The sequence below is a fragment of the Centroberyx gerrardi genome, chromosome 10 (genome assembly GCF_048128805.1).
Source record: "Centroberyx gerrardi isolate f3 chromosome 10, fCenGer3.hap1.cur.20231027, whole genome shotgun sequence".
Lineage (NCBI taxonomy): Eukaryota > Metazoa > Chordata > Actinopteri > Beryciformes > Berycidae > Centroberyx > Centroberyx gerrardi.
The window spans coordinates 25,471,776-25,491,364 of NC_136006.1; the positions used below are offsets into that span (position 1 = coordinate 25,471,776).

General features: G+C 43.0%; 1 protein-coding gene across 2 annotated transcripts in view; it reads right to left on the minus strand.

Annotated features, from left to right (window-relative positions):
• LOC139918003 (ephrin type-A receptor 6-like) overlaps positions 1-19,589 on the minus strand; it is a 172,629-nt gene that overhangs the window by 11,868 nt on the left and 141,172 nt on the right. For both annotated transcript variants that reach the window (XM_078285969.1, XM_071907256.2), the window contains exons 6-11: positions 18,859-18,983; positions 17,407-17,569; positions 14,997-15,105; positions 7,928-7,998; positions 3,514-3,639; positions 2,788-2,973 (exon numbers count right to left, since the gene is read on the minus strand). In XM_078285969.1, coding sequence (XP_078142095.1) covers positions 2,788-2,973; positions 3,514-3,639; positions 7,928-7,998; positions 14,997-15,105; positions 17,407-17,569; positions 18,859-18,983 — 780 coding nt within the window. The remainder of the gene's footprint in view (positions 1-2,787; positions 2,974-3,513; positions 3,640-7,927; positions 7,999-14,996; positions 15,106-17,406; positions 17,570-18,858; positions 18,984-19,589) is intronic.

The following is a 19,589-nucleotide window of genomic DNA, read 5'->3' on the forward strand; positions in this document are numbered from 1 at the left end:
TTGAAATCCGCAAAAGTCTTATTCACATAACCCCCAAAAAGTATTTTTTCCCACATAAATCCAGAAGTGATAGATGATAACTCTCATTAGACGATAGTAAATTACACGATCAAGCTTGGCTTTCCTGAACTAATTAGCGAGGTCTGGAAACAATATATGGATCTGCGGTGCGGTGCGTGAACGAAACCAAGCGCACCTGTTTACCAGAGCCTAATGTGTCACCTGTTATTCCAGTGCAGGTATGGCAGTCAGTCACAGCACAATACTCTCCTTAATTAGTCTCTGAAGAACAACAACAGATGGAGGGAGAGAAAGACAGAGAGAGAGAGAGAGAGAGAGAGAGAGAGAGACAGGCAGACAGACAGACTGAAAAAGGACGTTGGAATAATTTGTCTCTCTATATGATGCCGTTGCCAAGCACAAGAAGGCTGTTGTGCGTTGAGCTGTTATGTGTGTACATACAGTATACTGTATGTGTGTGTGTGCGTAAGTGTGTGTGTATTTGTTGGCATGGGAAATGGCTTCTGATGACTCACTCCCTTACAAACCCAAACTAGACTAGAAGATAGAAAGAATAAACCCGGCTGCTCCTTCTTGTGATCCATCTTGAACGGTGAAAGCAGGATTCAATACTCTCTAACATCACACTGCTGCTGCAGCATGCTGCACAGTGGTTGAGAATGCATGTCGGAGTGCTGTTTGCACTTGTATTGATTGATTTGAAATGTTTTTTTATTCAAAGTTAAAGTGTTTTACAAGCTTTAGCAGTCCAGCATGACTGCCTGCAGTAACTAGGGATTAATGTCTTTTTGTCACAAGGTGCCGCCACTTAATTTGAATAAAAATCAACAAAATCAAACTGCAGAGTGATTGGATTAGATGTGAAACAGCAGTCTGTTATTCAGAATTAACAGACCGCAGAATGTGTTCACTGGAACTGAACAAAGTTGTGTAAGAAAAAGCTTTGGCTCCTTCCTGACCACAGCTAGTGGACATGTTTCTATTATTTAGATTTGTATCTGACCAGAGAAATCATTCCAGTGTAGTGTGGGAGGATTTTAATCCACAGCTTCAGGAGTGGCAGTTTGAAATCTGTCAGCGCAAAATATCGGCTTCCATCCCATAATCTCAGTATGGGTATCAGCCTTCAAACAAACGTATCGGTGCAGTCCTAGTCAGCGGGGTCAGAGCCGAGGAGTGTCCTCTATCTAGATGCAGGCAGAGGGTTGAGAGTCTTCAGGGGACACATTTATATTCACAGCCCTGTCTCACTTTATACACCCTCTGTAAAAACAACCATATGTTGCGCTGGGTGAGCCCCGTAAAACAGAGCTCGTTAACAAGTCTACACACACACACACACACACTAACCTTGTGTGGATGATAACGCATATATGCCTGCACAAAAAAAGTGACATGACTTACACAACCATGCACGCCGGCCACTTACACACACATACACGTACACGCACACACACACACACTGATGCAGTAATTCTGTTGCTCAAGAGGTAGGCTACCCACAGAGGTACCACTTCAAATCCTTTGCTCCCTGAAAATTTAAATATAAAAATAGAGTTCGAGCCAAAGTACAAAGGTATTTGCTTGACACACTGCGCTGGTTTGATCACACATTCAGACCCAAATTACCATACAACTGAAACCTGAAACAACACAATGTCTTTTAAGTTTGTTCTAGGTTTTTGTCCATCTGCTTGTTTGTTTGTTTGTCTGTCCCATGCAACATCTCAGACACCACTCATCTGATTTGAACAAACACTGGGTGAAATGATGCGTGTGTGTGCTGTGTTCCAGCATTTTCAAAATTACACTGATTGGTGCAATTGAGGTGCTAAAATTACAGGTCAAAACGAGGTGAAATATTTGTTCCAGACTGGCTCAGAGGTGGGGAGTGCGTCATTCATGGGCCAGACGTGTTGCTTTGTTTAAAGGGAAAGCAGGATGAGAGACGAAATAGTCAAATGTTTCTCTCAATAATGCATTAAAACAGGTGTTTACCATGACTTCCATGAAAATATGCTGACTAACTGACCATTATTTAGGTAACTTTTACAGTTAGCTAACTTTAACAAATGAAAACTAGCTTAGTGCTAGTTCCATGGTTACCAGCTGTTAGTGTCTTGGCTAACGGCTGTCTAGATTACTACAAAGCAAAGACAGCCAACAATGGTGACCGGCTACAGCTGCAGCTGAATACTAACAACAAACACAAAAAACAACTTTGCCAAAAATATGAAAATATAACAATGAAAAATCAAATCAAATCACCAATAATAGCCCACTACTACAACTTAGAAACTAATGTTATTGCTAACATACAGTTAGCAAGGCCTCCTACACTAATCTTACATCTTCAACGGATCAAAGGATTAAGCCCACTTATAAAGAATGAAGACCAGCAAACAATATGCAAAACCTAAATCAAACAATCTAATGTTGTAAAATGACACAACTACACTCATTGGGAAGTCTTTCCCAACACGCAATTTGAATTGTAGAGAAATGTGAAATGGAAAAATCAATCTTCCAATATAACTACAGTGAAAACTAGTGTCAGCAGCATCAGTAACTTACAGGACATCAGCTGGTCTATAAAGGTTACTACCACAGGCATTTCAACAAGGACCTAATGAAAATACTACAGGCTCTTAGACACATCAGCACATGGAGATGTTGGACCATCTGGTGAGCAGAAACATCTCAACTAACACATCCCCAAATTCACATACAAGTCAATGAAACTACAACTCCCACCATCCCTCTTACTTTTGGTGACCACGCCCTCCAGCCTGATGATGTTGGGGTGGTCAAACTGGCCCATGATTGACGCCTCTCGCAGGAAGTCCCGCCTCTGCCGCTCCACATAGCCGCCCTTCAGCGTCTTTATCGCCACGGCAATCTCCTTCTTCCCCGGTGTCCGCAGGCGACCGCTGCACACCTCGCCAAACTCACCTGGAACACACACACACACACACACACACACACACACACACACACACACACACACACTCAGTAAGCAGCCCATCACAGAACGTCAGTCCTTCATCAGTACCACCAGCAGGTACCGCATTACACCACCTGGGGGCAGTGTTGCAGTTCACATCTTAAAACCCAGCCTGATGCCTCCTCTCTGATTAGTTCAACTTTATCAAATTCTCTCTTTGCACCTTCTTAAAAAACAAGCCTAGAATCTATTCTTAGACTGTCTTTTGTTCTCTAAACCTGTTAAAGCTTTAATATTTGTACGGTCTAGGCTGAGAAAATGACAGTGAGACACTGGGAGACAGAAAATGAGTGCTGTACTGTATATGATGGAGTAGATGCAGTTCATGGCAATTATATACGGGGAATGAAAATAGATCATCTCCTATGGCAGATTTCACAGCGTTGCTATTGTAACCAATATGAAATGATCCTCTTCCACCCACATAGGCAAACAGCAAATCAGTGAGAATCAAATGGATGTGTGTGTGTGTGTGTGTGTGTGCTTACCGGCTCCAATCACTCTCTCGATGCGGATCCGGGACGGGTCGATCTCCTTAGTGAACTCGTGGACGGCCTGGGTGGGGTCTTCATAGGTATCAGGGTCCACATAGGTCTTTATCCCTGGGAATGGGACTGGGGACAGACAGAATGATAAAGACAAAGAGGGAGAGTGTGTGGGTGAAAGACACATTTTTCACATCATGTCCAGGGATGTAGTTCATTCATTTTAGGTGAGTAAAATGATGGTAAAGACATAAATCTTTATGATGTTAATTCATAGTAGGCCTAAGTAAACTGATATAAGTTACGTATATGAGGGTTGTAAGGGGAAAAAATCAAAACTATCATACTAGAAAGTATAATTGATTTTTGTTTCTATTGGTTGTTTCCCTTACGATGGTCACTGACTGGAGGTCATACTTTACCCCCATTTTTATTTCCCACTACTGGATCACTGCATCACTGGTTATATCTGGTATAAGTATGAGAAGAATATGAGGTGAATATAGTGACAAGGAATTCTTGTCATACATTCCCAGTGATCTACGGAGGACAATGAGGAAGTGATGAGGAAGTTAAATCATTAATTCCAATTAAAAAAACAAACAAAAACAAAAAAATTTATTGCTACTTCTATTACTACTACTACTGCTACTACTGCTACTACTAGTACTAGTACTAATTTTATTACTGCTAGTAGTACTTCTACTGTTACTAATAATAGTACTACTAATGTTACTACTACTGTTACTAATACTGCTACTACTAGTAGTAGTACCACTGCTGCTAATATACTACTATACTACTACTATCAATAATAATATAGATAAAAATATATACATTTCTGTGGATATCCAAACATTATCACACAGCATAATACTATGTTTCACATCTTGCAGAAAGAGTAGACACACACACACACACACACACACACACACACACACACACAGTATGTCTGTCCCTGAGAAGCAGCAGGGTGGCAAAGTGAGTGGTGAGCCTGTCCTTCAGCCGCGGCAGGGTCTAAGCCCCTGCAAGCATCCTCCCTGCTGAAGAGTCCTTGAGCAAAACACTGAATCCCTACCAGCTGCAGGGCTGCTGCTCCGTATGTGACCCTGACCTCTGACCTCTCTGTGGAGGGGGGAGGGAGGGGAAGGGGGGGGGGGGGGGGGGGGGCAAGGCACAAGTTGAATTTCTCCTTCAGGGATCAATACAGTGTAAAGAACAACAATCAGTCGTCTCTGATGCGTGAACCGGCACCAGCAACACCCTGAGGACCCTGTTCTCCTCTAAAGCTCCTCCCCGACACCACACTCAGTGCTGAGGCTGGAGACAGGATCCAACTGATATGGGTTTTTAAAGGCCTAAAGCAATATGTTGGGATATTTTTTTGGCAATATGCACTATTGAGTGTCACGGGACACTAAAACTCTCCATTGAAACCCATACTAACAACATTTTTTCAGGTGGGTTAGCAGCTCCTTAAAGGAATAGTTCACCCAAAAATCTAAATTTGGTCATTATCTACTCACAATCATGTCAGTTGAAACACTGGTGAAGTTTGTATACATTGCACACAGCAAGTTTGCTAGAACTGCTCCATATCCGCTTTCTCCAAAAGAACTACAGTGTCCAGGTCCTGGTTCTTCTTTAGAGTTCCAAAAATGGCAAAAAATGACCATTAAATTACTCCAAACCGCATCACCCAAGTGTTCTGAAGCCAAACGACTGCACTGTGGGTCCAAAAGTCCAACATTCACCTCATTATGTCCCAGATAACTGTCACGACAGTTATCTGGCAAGCAGATGCTGCCTTCAAGTGCTGTCGGAAATATTGTAATTACAGGTAAAGCGCGCTTGAACTGGGTCATTTTTTGCCCTTTTTGGAAGTCTAATGATCTAATGGACAAAGGTCTTTTAGAGAAGGCTGATATGGAGCAGTGCTAGCAAACTCACTGTGTGCTGTGGATATACAAAGTGCTTCGACTGACATGAGGGTGAGTCGATAATGACCACATTTTCATTTCATTTCATCATTTGGGTGCAGTATTCCTTTAAGACAGAGTGAGGCATGTTTCATTACAGGTTTTACAGACCGACACCCCTGAAGCTGTGGAGTAAAATCCTCCCACACCACACTGGAATGATTTCTCTGGTCAGACATCTGATATAAAAAAATAACAATTAATAATTAATCGTAGTCATGCATACTTGTGTGTGGAATCTGATCAAAATGATGCATTAGACTTAGGAGTAGACTGATATATCGACTAGCTGTGGTCATGAGTGTGTGATGTCTGATGTCTGGCTGGCCACGGCGCGCACACACGCACGCACACACGCACACACACACACACACACACACACACACACTTTCCTGAGGTGTGTGTTTTAATCTTGAATCTCCGAGAACTATCTGCCTGCTCTTTAGCCGACTTCAAAAACTAATTTCTCTTCATGTATCCCTCTCTTCCTCCTCTCTCTCTCCTTTTGCCGTGTTCCGATCATTCTTCTCTCCAGGCTCAACTCTTCCCTTCCGCCTCTCCTCTTCTCTTTGTCCTCTACTCTTTCCCTCTATCCTCCAACCTGTCTGCCCTTATCCTTGTCTCTCTCTCCCTTTCGCTCCCCCCTTTCGATTTCTCCTAGCCTCGCCTCCGTCTTTGTCTTCCCTTTCACATTCAAACATCTTTCTCTTTTCGCCTCTCATCTCCCGGCATTGTTACTCCCTCCCTTCATTCCAATCTACCTGTGTTTTTCATCTCAGGGATGAAATAAAGTTGGGTATGAAAGAAAAATGACAGTGAAAAGGTAAAAGGGGGGAATCAGAGAGTTGAGGAATGAAATTCTGAAATTAATCCCCCCAAAAATAAATAAAAAATAAAAAAAAACCTCAAGGACATCAAATGAAACCTGGAGGGAGGCGAGGAGGGGCGCCGGTGACAAAGAGGGGAGGAAGAGGAGGAATAGGAGGAGGAGGGACAGAGAGGAAGGAGGAAGTGTTGGAAGATGGTGGTTCTGTTGATTTGTTTAAAGGTGGCAATCTATCACTCGAACACCTCTGTTTCTGTCTGAAGAGGGAAAATTCCCTAGAAAACTTGCAAAAACTAGAGCGAGAGAGAGGTGCGTTACCAATCCCTCAAAGGCTGTTACGGGTAGAGGTGAGAGACACACTTCATCCCCCCTTCACTTCAAAACAAATTGAAGGGACTATGGAATAGCAGCTTTCGCCGCGAATTGATTGCACATGGCACGTTCGCGGCTCCGCTCTTCTCTCAAGGGTGGATGTCTCAGACCGTAAAATGGATGAACACGGACAATAAAGGAAAGCGTTTACGCGGGGAAAGTGCTCTTTTTAAGGTAGGTTTCTTCCATACTTGAAGAGCCACCCCCCTTTGAAAAACCAGGCGCAAACCATTAGCGGGAAAACAACAACAACACTCAGCTGGTCTGGGAAACTGGACTGTTGAGTGAAAAAGAGGAAACAAAGAGAAAGGAGAAGCGCGGAAGAGCGAGTTGTGAGGGAGATATTGTGAGAGCAGATGAAATGGAGAAAGAGAGAGAGAAGAAACAGACGAAGAAAGAGAGGAAAGACAAGTGAACAAGAGAGAGATGAAGAGGAGGAGAAAGAAGGAATGTGTTCAAAATGATGAGATACATCAATCCCTGTAGGGAAATTGTCTTGTCTCTTGCCCGGATGTTCTTTTTCCCCAAGTAGTGAAGTAAATAAATACAAGCATGGAGTTGATGAAGCCTTTATAATTCATGTCTAGCTGCTCATTTCTTTAAAAAAAAAATCTATGGGGCTGTTACCAGTACCTGCATGAGAATGAGGAGGAAAGGAGACACATAAGGTGATTTAAAGGAAAAATCCACCCTAAAACACTGTCAAAAAACAGCTATTGGTGTACCTTGCATTCCTAAGTCCATTTTGGTGTATTTTTTCTTATTCCTGTTGATAACTAGCCACATGTAGAGATATTTCCAGCACAGCTACAGTGGAGATCAATAGCAGATTTTGTTTCAGCGATCTAAAACACCAACAGTAAACGTCAGGTTTTGGTGTCAGTTCCTAATCCTAAGGTAGTTGTACTATTTTGCAATATTTCGCTTTTATTCCTCATCTTTCTGTGGTTTTACTGGATCCACAGTGCGTTTTCAGTCGCGGAGTCACCACCTGAGACACTGAATCTGAACCGGCTCTGCTAACCCCGAGTGCCCCGGCTGCTTCTCGGTTTCTTATTGCTTTTTATTCCTTTTAATCCTTTTATGGACTTTTAGCTAGACTAAAACTTCCATTTGTCACCCTGGGCTTTGCTATGCCCTCGCCCCTCTCATTTTCCGAGCGAATTGCGTCAAAATCTGCAACGCCGCAAACAAAATTTCATCTGTAAAAATTAAAGTGAAGGAAAGAAATCAGCCTTACCATGTCCATTCTGATAGTTGGTCCTCCTCTTCTCCTCTGAGCTCATCTTGGCCTTGATGTACCACTGACACCTGGAAAACACACATTCATACACAGGCTTAGTCGTGTAGTAATGTGCTCCTCAGTTACAGTAATATTGATAATAGCAGCCAAAAATATATTGTCACTTTTATTGCCTCTGAAAAAAGAAGTTGAATTAAGCTATGATTACCCCCATCGCCCCATTAATTTTCTTCATAATTAGTCATCTCGCTATTTCAGTTGATGAAACACCTACTAACACACTTTTGAATGTGTAATTCCTCTAGGTGATATTCCCACTACTTGGATTGTATCCATGGCGATGGGCATCAACACTGTTTGGCTGTCTGATCATTCACAGGAGAGGAAACTGACTTATCCTGATTTTAGAAGGGAAGAGATGATGCCAGTTGGCGGTTTGAGATTTCTGTCTGCTTGGGATAGAGGGATAGTTTCTCATAAGCTGATGATTCCCATAAGAACCCATAAGATACCAGTCAGTCAAAGATGGGGCATGGACTGATTTCCATTGTTGGACCAATGGTCGCACAGGATCGCTCAGGATACAGGGGGATCCTCAGCTGATAAAGGCAAGCCTTCAAACACTCCTCTTCTGTGAGACCTACCTTTCTGAAATGACCCCTTATGCCCCTAAAATGCCACAGTAATCCCAGCTGCTATGATATTGCCCTCCAACCGGTTATTCATTTAAGTATCTCAGTGATTTTGGCATGGTTTAGATACTGCAAATAAAGCCTACCCATCATCACATTGTGCATTTAGTCCTAAGATCTTACTGTTAAAACAAGTGATAAATTCTGCCAATGGGCTGAGATAATTCCACTTGTCTCTAAAGCAGTTTGACTTGCTTCAAGAAAATCAAGTGTAAATGTCTTGAAACAAGGCAGAATGAGGCAGATCACTCCACTAGTATCAATAAAATTACACTTCATTATTTGCATTGGAAACAAATGGATTTATGTCACCTCGTTGGTCATTTTTTCACTTGCTTATTGTAATGTATGACTCAATACAAGATTAACTGACTGTGTGATGACTTGCCTTTCAATAAACCGTTCAGTTAACACACACACACTACTGCAGATGGGCCATACTATTCATAGCCTACTCTTAACCCACTCATACACTCTAATCTGAAAGAATAGTGGCACCTGTAGTTCACTTTAACAACTTCATGAACTTCTCATTCCTATTGAAACTGAAGGCAATTAAAAATCTGCCTCCAGATTTATGGGAGGATACGGAGAGGTGAGCACCCTCATATGTGGGCAAAATAGAGCAAAATAAGAAGGGAGGAAGAGGATAAAGTGGAAAGGAGGAAGGGAAAGAGATGAAGACAGATCTGATATAGATACAGCAGACAGAGAGAGAACAAGCCCTACAGAGAGAAACCAGATGGAGGGGGAATGCAGAGGTGCAGCAATATCAGAGAAAGGCTAATTAGCCTATTAAAGTCATAATCCATGACATTTTCATATAAATAAATGTCTGTTTTGCTACTCTCTATCGCCGATTGACACAATAGTGATTCAACCTATATCCAGTTCATGAAAGCTTTCACATTATCTGTTCTAAACTCCTGGTGTCTGGTAGCTCTTTGCTGGGAAAAATCCTCTGATGCACAAGAAGTGATGCGTTTTACATTTCTGGCAGTTTGTTTGGAATAAACAGAAGAAGAACTGGGTAGTTAGCATGAGCAGTGATAGCCACCATGGCTGAACAGACAAAGAAAAGTTTAGAAACTCAAACTGCATCAACAGATAATCCGAGGAAAAAGACGTCACAGTACTGGACACACTGTTTGATTGACAGGTGATCTCTGGGAAGTGCAGTGCAGACGAATGAGCGCTTAGCACTAAAATGGAGACAAAAAATAAACGAAAACCCCCCCAAAAACAAGGAGGATAGGCAGTAGGAGTCTGGCCATGACCTTTTTGATGGATGGATGGATGGATGGAGGGAGGGATGGCTAGCAGAGGGGGAGGATGGAGAGATGAAGTGATAAAGATGGAGGAGGTGTGATTCGGTGTTCAGTGCTGGAGCTCTATAAAAACCACAAAACTCACACACACGCACACGCACACGCACACACACGCAAACATATTCACAGAGAGAATGAAATGGTTTTGCTCAACATACTGTAGGAGTCATACACACGCGTGCAAACACCCACACATGCGTGCCCTGCCTCTTCCCCCTGTGTGTGTGAGTGACAGTTTATCATCTGGTGCTGAGAGGCTGACAGACAGCCAACAACTGATAGAGAGCTGCTGCCAAGGAAGTCTGGAAAACTGAGAGATTAGATGACAGCATCTGCAAAAGACTATAGAGGACCTTATCCAACTGCGTGCTATATTGAAATCAAAAATGAGGCTGGGGCAGAGGAAACTGCACACACCCGATAAGAATCACAACCAGAACCAGAATCACTTCAACTGCCAAGTACACGAAATGAACAGAAATTTGCTTTAGTCACATTGATTTAGGTGTTTCCATCAGCTGGGTTGAAGTGAATAAATTGGCTTCTTGGATGCCAACAACCACAAAAAAAATGTAAAGAGTGTTTAAGAACTAATTAGTATTGGACAAGTTGTTATTGTTCATTGGTGTCAGCTAATGTTGGCCTTATATCATGCTGTCTGAAGACCAAAACAAAGAAATTCCCCTGGTAATATTCTGATGCACCAACTAATGATCATACAGCCATGATGAGGACATGTTTACATGGTAGATGACATTTCTGGGAGGTCAGATATTTCTCAGACCGTTCAGAACGTCCAAAGCCACTTTTGAACAGTTGTGCAATGAAATTTAATCATTAAGGTTGATCATGCTGAGCCAAAATCATTATTTATTCAACATTGCTATTTATCATTTTCATGCGAGCGTAAAAACATTTGCAATACTGAGGAATTTATCAAATTTTGTTTCTGTTTCCATTGGTAATTGACAACTAACATGATACAGTAGCCTACATACTGACACACATGATACAAAGACTGCAGGACTTCAAATACAGTGCAAAGGGACTGTGGACATAGATTATACATATCACAATGCATATATGCAAAAGCAGGAAATTCAATATTCTATATATGCAGTGTAGGTTCAGCTGTAGTGAATGACTAGTAGTGCATTGATCCAGTGGATGTGGAAGTCATACAGAATAGAATGAGATGCATGAAATCATCTCATATCAAATCCCATGTCATGGCACACTTTTCATAATGATCATAATGAAAGGCAGGAACCATTTTCCCCCTCTACAATCACACTGCTTGCTGCTCATTCACTCCCAAACACGTAGAAATATATGGTGAAAATGACAGTAGTTACAACAATTTACAGTCAGTGAATTATCAGCAATCCCATCCAGTGAAGCTATATCATTAAAGTCAATTAGTGGCTCAGTTTCCTAGATACCCATCATGACAGTATAGCAGAGTTGGACTAACATCTACAGAGAGGAAGAAGGAACGCAGAAGGCTGAAACACCAACGATAACAGAGAGGGAAAGATGGGAGAAAGCAGATAATGAACTGGTATCTAGTTTGATCACGGAGGGCCGTATTTACTGAGAGGCGCGCTAATTACTGCCATGTGCAAAAACTTCACAAGTGCAGCTTTCTCCAGTTTAGCGCCGGATTCATTAAGACCACTTATGTTAATGAAGTTGCAATTTTCCAATTAAAATACCTGAGGCACAGAAAGTGCGCATGTCTGTGCAGGTGAGAAATCAGACTGATTCCTCACTGTGACCACTGTACGTTTAGTCAATATGTATGGCACGACTTGGTCCGAGGTTCCAGTTCATTTTTTATTTAATCAAGCGGTGATAAAATAATATCAATATTATTAAAAGCACTTTTTTCTAGCGTAAACCATCATGGAGCATCAGCTTCAGCTGCGTTTGTGGAACATGGATCATTTGCTTTGGTTCATATACCGAAATTTGAAATAACTGCTCTAAATCAACTAGCAGTGAAAACGCCCTGACTGTAGTGGCGGAGCAAGCGTGTGTCTGAGGAAACGCATGCTCGTCTGAGTGTGTGTGGCTTCATGTGAACAGGTCTGCGAGCCTCCCTCCCTTTGAAGACTTAACATAATCCGGGTTGCCAGATTAGAGCAGATGTCAGAGGGCTATGAGCCGCGGGTTGCCAGGTTGGGTTCCCGCTAAGTGAAGTCTGCGGCGGCCTGGACACTGATAGACAGAGCCGATAACGTGGCGGGTAACGCTGGCACAGAGGAGGAGAGGGGGATTTGGAAAGCCACTGTTGACCTCTGCTGATGGGGTCAAGCTGTTCATTAAAGAAATGGTGGCATGTGCCTTTATCTGTCTTTTCCAGTCCTATCCCCTGATCCCCTTTATCCGCCTATCCCTCTGTCTCTCCGGCTTTCATGTTGAAAAGAGGCCGCACACACCGACACAAGACAACGCACACAAAGACAGTTAACACACACACACACACACACACACACACAGACAGTTAACATACACACAAAGACAGCTAACGCACACAAAGACCTTGGCTTTCTCAACCGCTCTCTGGCCTATTGAGATTGAGTATTTGCTACAGTATAGTAACATATTCACACACACATATGCGTAAGCACTACACACACACGCGTGCGCGCGCACACACACATTCACAAGGCAGAATGGGATGAGAGGAAGAATCTGGCCTAATACTGGAGACACACATACTCACACACATCCATACACAGATCTCTCTCTCTCTCTCTCTCTCACACACATGCACACACACACACACACACACACACACACACCTCAGTTAGACAACCTTGCCCAGAGCCGTAATCAAAGCATCAATGTAATTCAAACCACTCCTCTCTTGCCCAACATCCCTTGTAGTCACTTCAGCATGCCAGATCTCTCTGCCGCGGAGGCTAGTACAGTATAGTAACATATTCACACACACATATGCGTAAGCACTACACACACACACACACACACACACACACACACACACACATTCACAAGGCAGAATGGGATGAGAGGAAGAATCTGGCCTAATACTGGAGACACACATACTCACACACATCCATACACAGATTCTCTCTCTCTCTCTCTCTCTCATACACACACACACACCTCAGTTAGACAACCTTGCCCAGAGCCGTAATCAAAGCATCAATGTAATTCAAACCACTCCTCTCTTGCCCTAACATCCGTAGTAGTCACTTCAGCATGCCAGATCTCCCTGCCGCCGAGGCTAGAGAGGGCAGCGAAGAAAAGAGGGATGAAAGGAAAGAAGGACAAGAGGGTGAAAGAATTAAAGAGACTGACAGAAGGACAACTCAAGGATGGACACGTACAGTAAACTCTTGGGCTATAGGCTAGATCTGTGTAGGCGCTACGGCTTCGCGCTCACAGTTTGCGGTATAAGCCTCGCCCCGCGCAAGCTAGCATGAGCAGATCCAAACATACAGCAGATGTAAAGCTAGCGAGCTGTTAGGCTAACCGGGCATTAAAACCCCTCGTATATCTCCTCTTATCGCTGTTGTACACGCCGCCTCTCTGAAAGCCGTACAAACCGAAAGCCCTCAGCCTTCTCTGGCAGCTCAAGTACTTTTGGAGCTTTTTTAAAACCGAAAGAGAGCGAGAGTCCCTCCTACACGGGGGCCGGGGGGTCACGCCGACGACAGATCGCGTTGGGAGTCGAAAAACACTCCACCGCTCTACTGTTTTTAGCTGGCCTCGGGTTAGAAAATGGGTTCTTCAAGCGCGCCGACGGGAAAAGCCTAAAGGGCTCGCTTTAGCTCTCGCTCCTCTTGTGCTGGTGTGTTTTTTGTTTTTTTTTAGAACAAAAGAGAAACACAGGGCCTCCTACACATGCTGAGATCACATTATATATATGAGAGATAGACTGTACGTTCCCCTCGCTTTCAGCTCCTTTTTAGCTGCTTTTTTGGGTTCAGAGTGTGGTACTTCTCGCCTCTAACGGTGGGAAGGAGAGTAGACGAGTAGGTTGTCATGGCTGGTGAGTGAGTGAGCGGTGAAGGTGATGGACTGGCGATCCGCAGGGGTTCGAATCCTGGTGGAAGTCTGGTGGAACAGCTCATCCTACTAAAGTTCACCGCTCAGCAGTTCGCTTTGTACCAAATATATCCCAGCTCAAAGTGGGTGTAAAACACTCCACAGAGCCTTAAAGTAGTAATCCACGGCATTTTCATATCAATAAAAATCCATTTTGCTCCTACTGTCGATTAATGTAACACAATTGTGATTCAACCTATAGCCAATTCATGAAATCTTTTACATTTGCTGTTCTCAACACCTTGTGTCTGGTAGCTCTTTCCTGGGAAAAATCCTGGGAAGTGATGCTTTTTACCAAAGATGTTGCCAAAATAAAAACATGAGGGTCTCGTGGATTACCACTAACTTAGACTAGTGGTCAGAGAGACTGACCTGGAACTGAAGAGGGTCTCAGGTTCAAACCCAGCTGCAGTCATGTGTCATGTGACCTCTGACTGAACTCATTACTTGCTCACACACTGACCACATTTCTTTAAGTGTGATTTTACCAGTCACAACATGTAAACCCCTTCATCACATTTCTTTAAGTGGATCAAGTTGCATCATGGGTAGTTGGTGATGCAGCTCAAGTTCCTTCAGTTTTCTGTCATTTCTGTTTGAATACTGACAATAAGTACATGACACATGTAAACCAGATTATTAGGGGAGGTGTCACTTTACACAATCATGTAAACAGCTTCATCACACTATTGTCTTAATCAGAGTATTGGCAAGAGTAGCATTATTGTGTGCATGTCAACATAACCTCTGTAAGTCGCTATGGATCAAAGTGTCAGCAAAATGACGAAAATGTAAAATGAGCGTGTTTCATAGCATGGTGAACTGTCCATGGATTTATGGTGCTGAATTCTTCTGTATGTGGTTTTGAGCAACTCCATTTAATTCTGTATTGCAATGCCTCTCTGCAAAACAAAATAAAGTAACGACACATTGAGTTAAACAAATTCAAATCAAGTCAAGTCATCTTACCGTCCAGTGATGAGGAAGAAGAGGGTGAGGATGACGAGGAGGGTGAAGCCGCCCACCGCTGCCGTGACGATGACCAATACCTGGCCTTGGTCGGACGCCATGTCTGACGCTGGAGGTGGTGCATGATGGGAACGGTGAGGGAGCGGTTAGGGGAGAGGAGAAAGGGAGAAAAGGAAGTCACATAGACGGAGGAGAAGATGATGAGGAAGAGGAGGGCAGGGGAAGATGAAGGGCGGGAAGAAAGAGAATAGGGAAAGAAAAGAGGGTAAAGAGGGATATGAGGAGGGGAACATAAAGAGTAGATGAAAGGATGATAAAAAGGTTGGAGCGAGGAGAGGAGGATGAAGTGAAAGACAGGGGGCAAAAAAGGGGATTTTCATTAAACATCATCTTAAATTCCCCTTTCCATAAATGCACCATGCATTGACAATGCACTCTCTCCGGATAGCAGCAGAATATGGAGAGATGTTTGATCTGGTATTAAAAAACCTTCATCAGCTTTTGTATTGGAGTGATTCATATGCCTGGTGCCATTTAATTAATATTATTCATTCATGAAATTGTGATTTAGTCCATGATCATTTGGTTAAATTGGCCCCATTTGATATTCATGATTTTCCCTTTTCTCTGTCTTGTCACAAGGCTAACGAATCCCAGATAATTGAAAGATGATTGCTATTACCAAACGTATTTCTATAATATTTCACACTTAATGAATATGAATTGGAGATCAGGATGCGTGGTCTCTTGCATGATGAGCATGCCATGTGAGGGTTTATACAGTATGTGGGTGTGTGTGTGTGTTCAGTCAAGAGTGTGTACGTGTGTGTGCTGTCAAGAGTGTGTGTTGCTGTGTGTGTGTGTGTGTGTGTGTTGGGCTGGACGGAGGTAATTACGGGCCACTCGGAGGGAGAGGGAGTGAAAGTGGTGGCGGCCAGATCACTGCACAAGAAGATTCGCCCGGCGATCAGCTTCACACACTCTTCACATCACTAACTAACCAGATGTGTCGGACTGACGCTGCTGTAATGAGGTGTGTGTGTGTGTGTGTGTGTGGAGAGAGAGAGAGAGAGGGAGGAGAGAATGAATACTGAGGGATGCAAGGTGAGGGATGAGAGATGGGGTGAGGGGAGAGAGAATAAAAGAGAGAGAGAGAGAGATGGAAGCGACAGACATACGCAGACAGACAGATGGAAAAACAAGCAATCGAGACAGTGACTGACAGGCAGACAGAGAGAGAGAGAGAGAGAGAGAAAGAGAGAGAGAGAGAGAGAGAGAGAGAGAGAGAGAGAGAGAGGGAGAGGGAGAGAGGGAGTGAGGCTGGCCAAAGCTGCTTTCTCTTCTAGATAAAAGGCCAGGCAGTACAAAGGCTTGGCTGCGCTTCGTCTGATCCCGCAGATAAAGCAAAGCTCTGCAGCTTTGGAAAGGAGAGGACCACTGTGAGGCCAAATCACCCCTCGACAATATCCGACCCAACATAAAAGGACAGCTGGACCTTTGTATTTCACAAGTAGAGTCGAGAATGAAAGCCGCTCCACGAAAAAAACCAAAACAAAAAAAACATCGATACAAAATACACCTAACATCAGGGCTGCATTGTGAGGCTCGCCTATTGATCGTATGCATTGATTCGATCGCCGTTGTAGCGGGTTTGCTGGCATTTACGGCGTTTAGGGTCAGTGAACGCAACCTATATGGGGCATACAGACCGCATCGCTGACAATGCGGTAGATGAACACACCGATTGGGCGTAGAAGTAAAAATAATTTGGAAAATAAAGGTAGCGGTGAGAGATGAAAGCGGCTGCGTGAATGTGATTATGTGACTGTGTGTGTTTACTCTTCCCTGGGTAAATTTCCCAGGCCCTTAGCCAAAAATTGCAAGTTGGAATCCTAATACGGGCGCTCCTCCGCTCGGGCTCATATGCGGGTTTATTATTTGCTGTTGTAGCCTTTAAGCAGGAAGCCCTGAGCGCTGCTCCAGGCTACATGAACTCTACCTGACCCTGAGCTGCAGCTTGCAGCGAGCATCTCCTGTCTGTGACAGTGCTGACAGAGAGGAGCGCTGCAAGATGAAGTCCCCTTTCTGAAAAAAGAGGGTAATTAAAGGTATTATTTTATGGAAATACAAGCACAGACAATTTACTATACTTATGAGGACTTGCCATTGACTATGTTCATTCCTTAACCCCTGACCCTAACTTTAAAGCTGCACTAACCATGATTTTTTATGTAAAAATACTGCTACCTTATCAGTCTAAATCACAAAGTGGATTTGGATTTGGAACATCCCCAGATGGATAGAAGTTAGAAGATAGAGAGCACACACACACACACACACACACACAGAACATTCCCTTCCCTTCCCCACAAGCAAAGTGTAGTGTAGACAGACAAACTGAGGTACTCACAGTCTCCTGTGGTTTCATATTCATATTTCGGAGAGTAGGAGCTGTATCCGGCCGGTGTGCGGGTGCGTAAGCTGAAGACGTACCAGGTTGCCGGTTTCAGACCTGTGATGATCACACTGGGAGCCTTGGTTCGTGTGGACGAGTAGCTCAACTGCTCATGTTCCTGTGGGCAGGTATGTGAGAAGGTGGGAAGTGGGTGATCAAAATAATCTGGTTTCTCAATGCCAATTAATTTCTGATATTTTTGGATTGAAGCCACCAGTAGCAGATATTTTGTATAGATATTTAACATCTTTAAATTGGATCATGCCAACAAATTCCAAAAAATTCTCCTACAAAATGTATCCTGGAAAAGCCTCTGAAACAACATTGAGAACATGGGACACTAAAACGCTCCAATGAAACCCAAGCTGTACTACTAAAAAAACACATATTCATGCATAGTTGTGTGGAATAGACAACCAGTGTATTGATCAATTCTACACAACATATGCAATCAAGCAACTTGCATCATATCCATCGTATTGGACGACTCTGACCGGCCCAGATGCGATATAGATGCCAATATCGGCCCCATATATCGACAACTCAACGCATCGGTCCAACCATGATTCAGAATAATAGGATTTTAAATTGGAGAGCTTGACGACACACTCCAGCAGTCAGCTTATTTGGCTACACAAACAAACAATCTCCACTGATGCTGTGTCAAACAGCCTAAGCTCCCCTACTTGAATCACTACTTCCCTTTATTTAGACAGTAGAATGGATTACAGGTCTTCGCGGGATATAATCCCAGGTCAACAGTGGTGTGTGTGGCTCTTTAATCAGTGACTACAACACTGTGCCATGACTCAGCTCCATATAGTTACCGAGGACTGTAAAGATCTTTGTCTGAGGACTAGATTTCACTGTTCACACAATGACACCTAAAAGCTAAGGATTTCCCTACAAAATGATAAAGGACGGTATGAGACTTGCCCCAGTCATGAATCTTATTATATAGCCTATGCTTATGTCAGTAACTATTCACACATATTCTTGAAGAGTTTTTGTTGTTTATGGAAATGAAGCTTTGTCAAACTTTCTTAACCAATCATAAGTCAAAATACGGGTCTGCATTTTGGCATTTAGAAACATTCTAAATACAAACAAAACTTTTACAGCCTCAAAGAGCATGTAAAAATCATATTTAGCATCATATTTAGTCACACACTATCAGTCCTTGTCTCAAAAGTTCAGGCAATTTATTTCAGATTTAAGAATCATTACATGTCTTCGTGTGGCAACAGTGTTTCAACAGGGGTACCACTAGGGTTTGACTGACTTGGGGTTTTTGAAAGGAAGTTGCTGATAGACGATATTTTATGCTAATATTCAACATCTTTTTTGACCATTTTCATGCAAACAGATTGGACCTGACAGATTGAACATGAGCAGAAGTCACGGTACCTTCTCATAATATTTGATCTCGTAGTCGAGGATGGGCAGGGCGGTCTGTTCGGGCTCCTGCCAGGAGAGGGCGATGCTGTTGGGAGAGGCCCAGTCCTTCTTCAGAGCCCCCACCAGCGACGGACCTGCAGAGAAAACACAACAGACACACATCAGTGTCTTCACTCTAGTCACATCAAGTCAATGACTCCAGACATATATATACTTGTACAATTTGTAGTTATTTCATACTTCACATTCATAATTTCAGTATACTTTAATATTGTGAATATTTTTCATTCATTTTTTTTTTCTTTTTGTTCTTTGTCTCAGTATGCTCATGAGACTCGTCTGGCTTGTCACACTAATGCTCGGCTGTTATTTTGCAGACCCTCTTAATGCTTTAATCCATACCTTTTCATGCTTCTCATACATTTCTACTTCCTATTACTATCTGCTGCTGCAACAACCATATTTCCCCACGAGGATCATTCACATTTCATATTATCTTATCAAAATACAAAAAAATACAGCTCATTCCGCTGTATCACAACAGCCACATTTGTTCTTCCTTTTCTTTATTAGGGTTCCCATCAGCGACTGGAGTTGTTGACATCACAAGCTACAACTCGACAGGTACTAGACATCTCATAAAAGTGATCTACAACTGATAGACATTAAACATGGAGGATACAAGACTGGTTAAGGTCAAAATATTCAGCATGGGTACAGAGCTTGTGGCCGCAGGACAA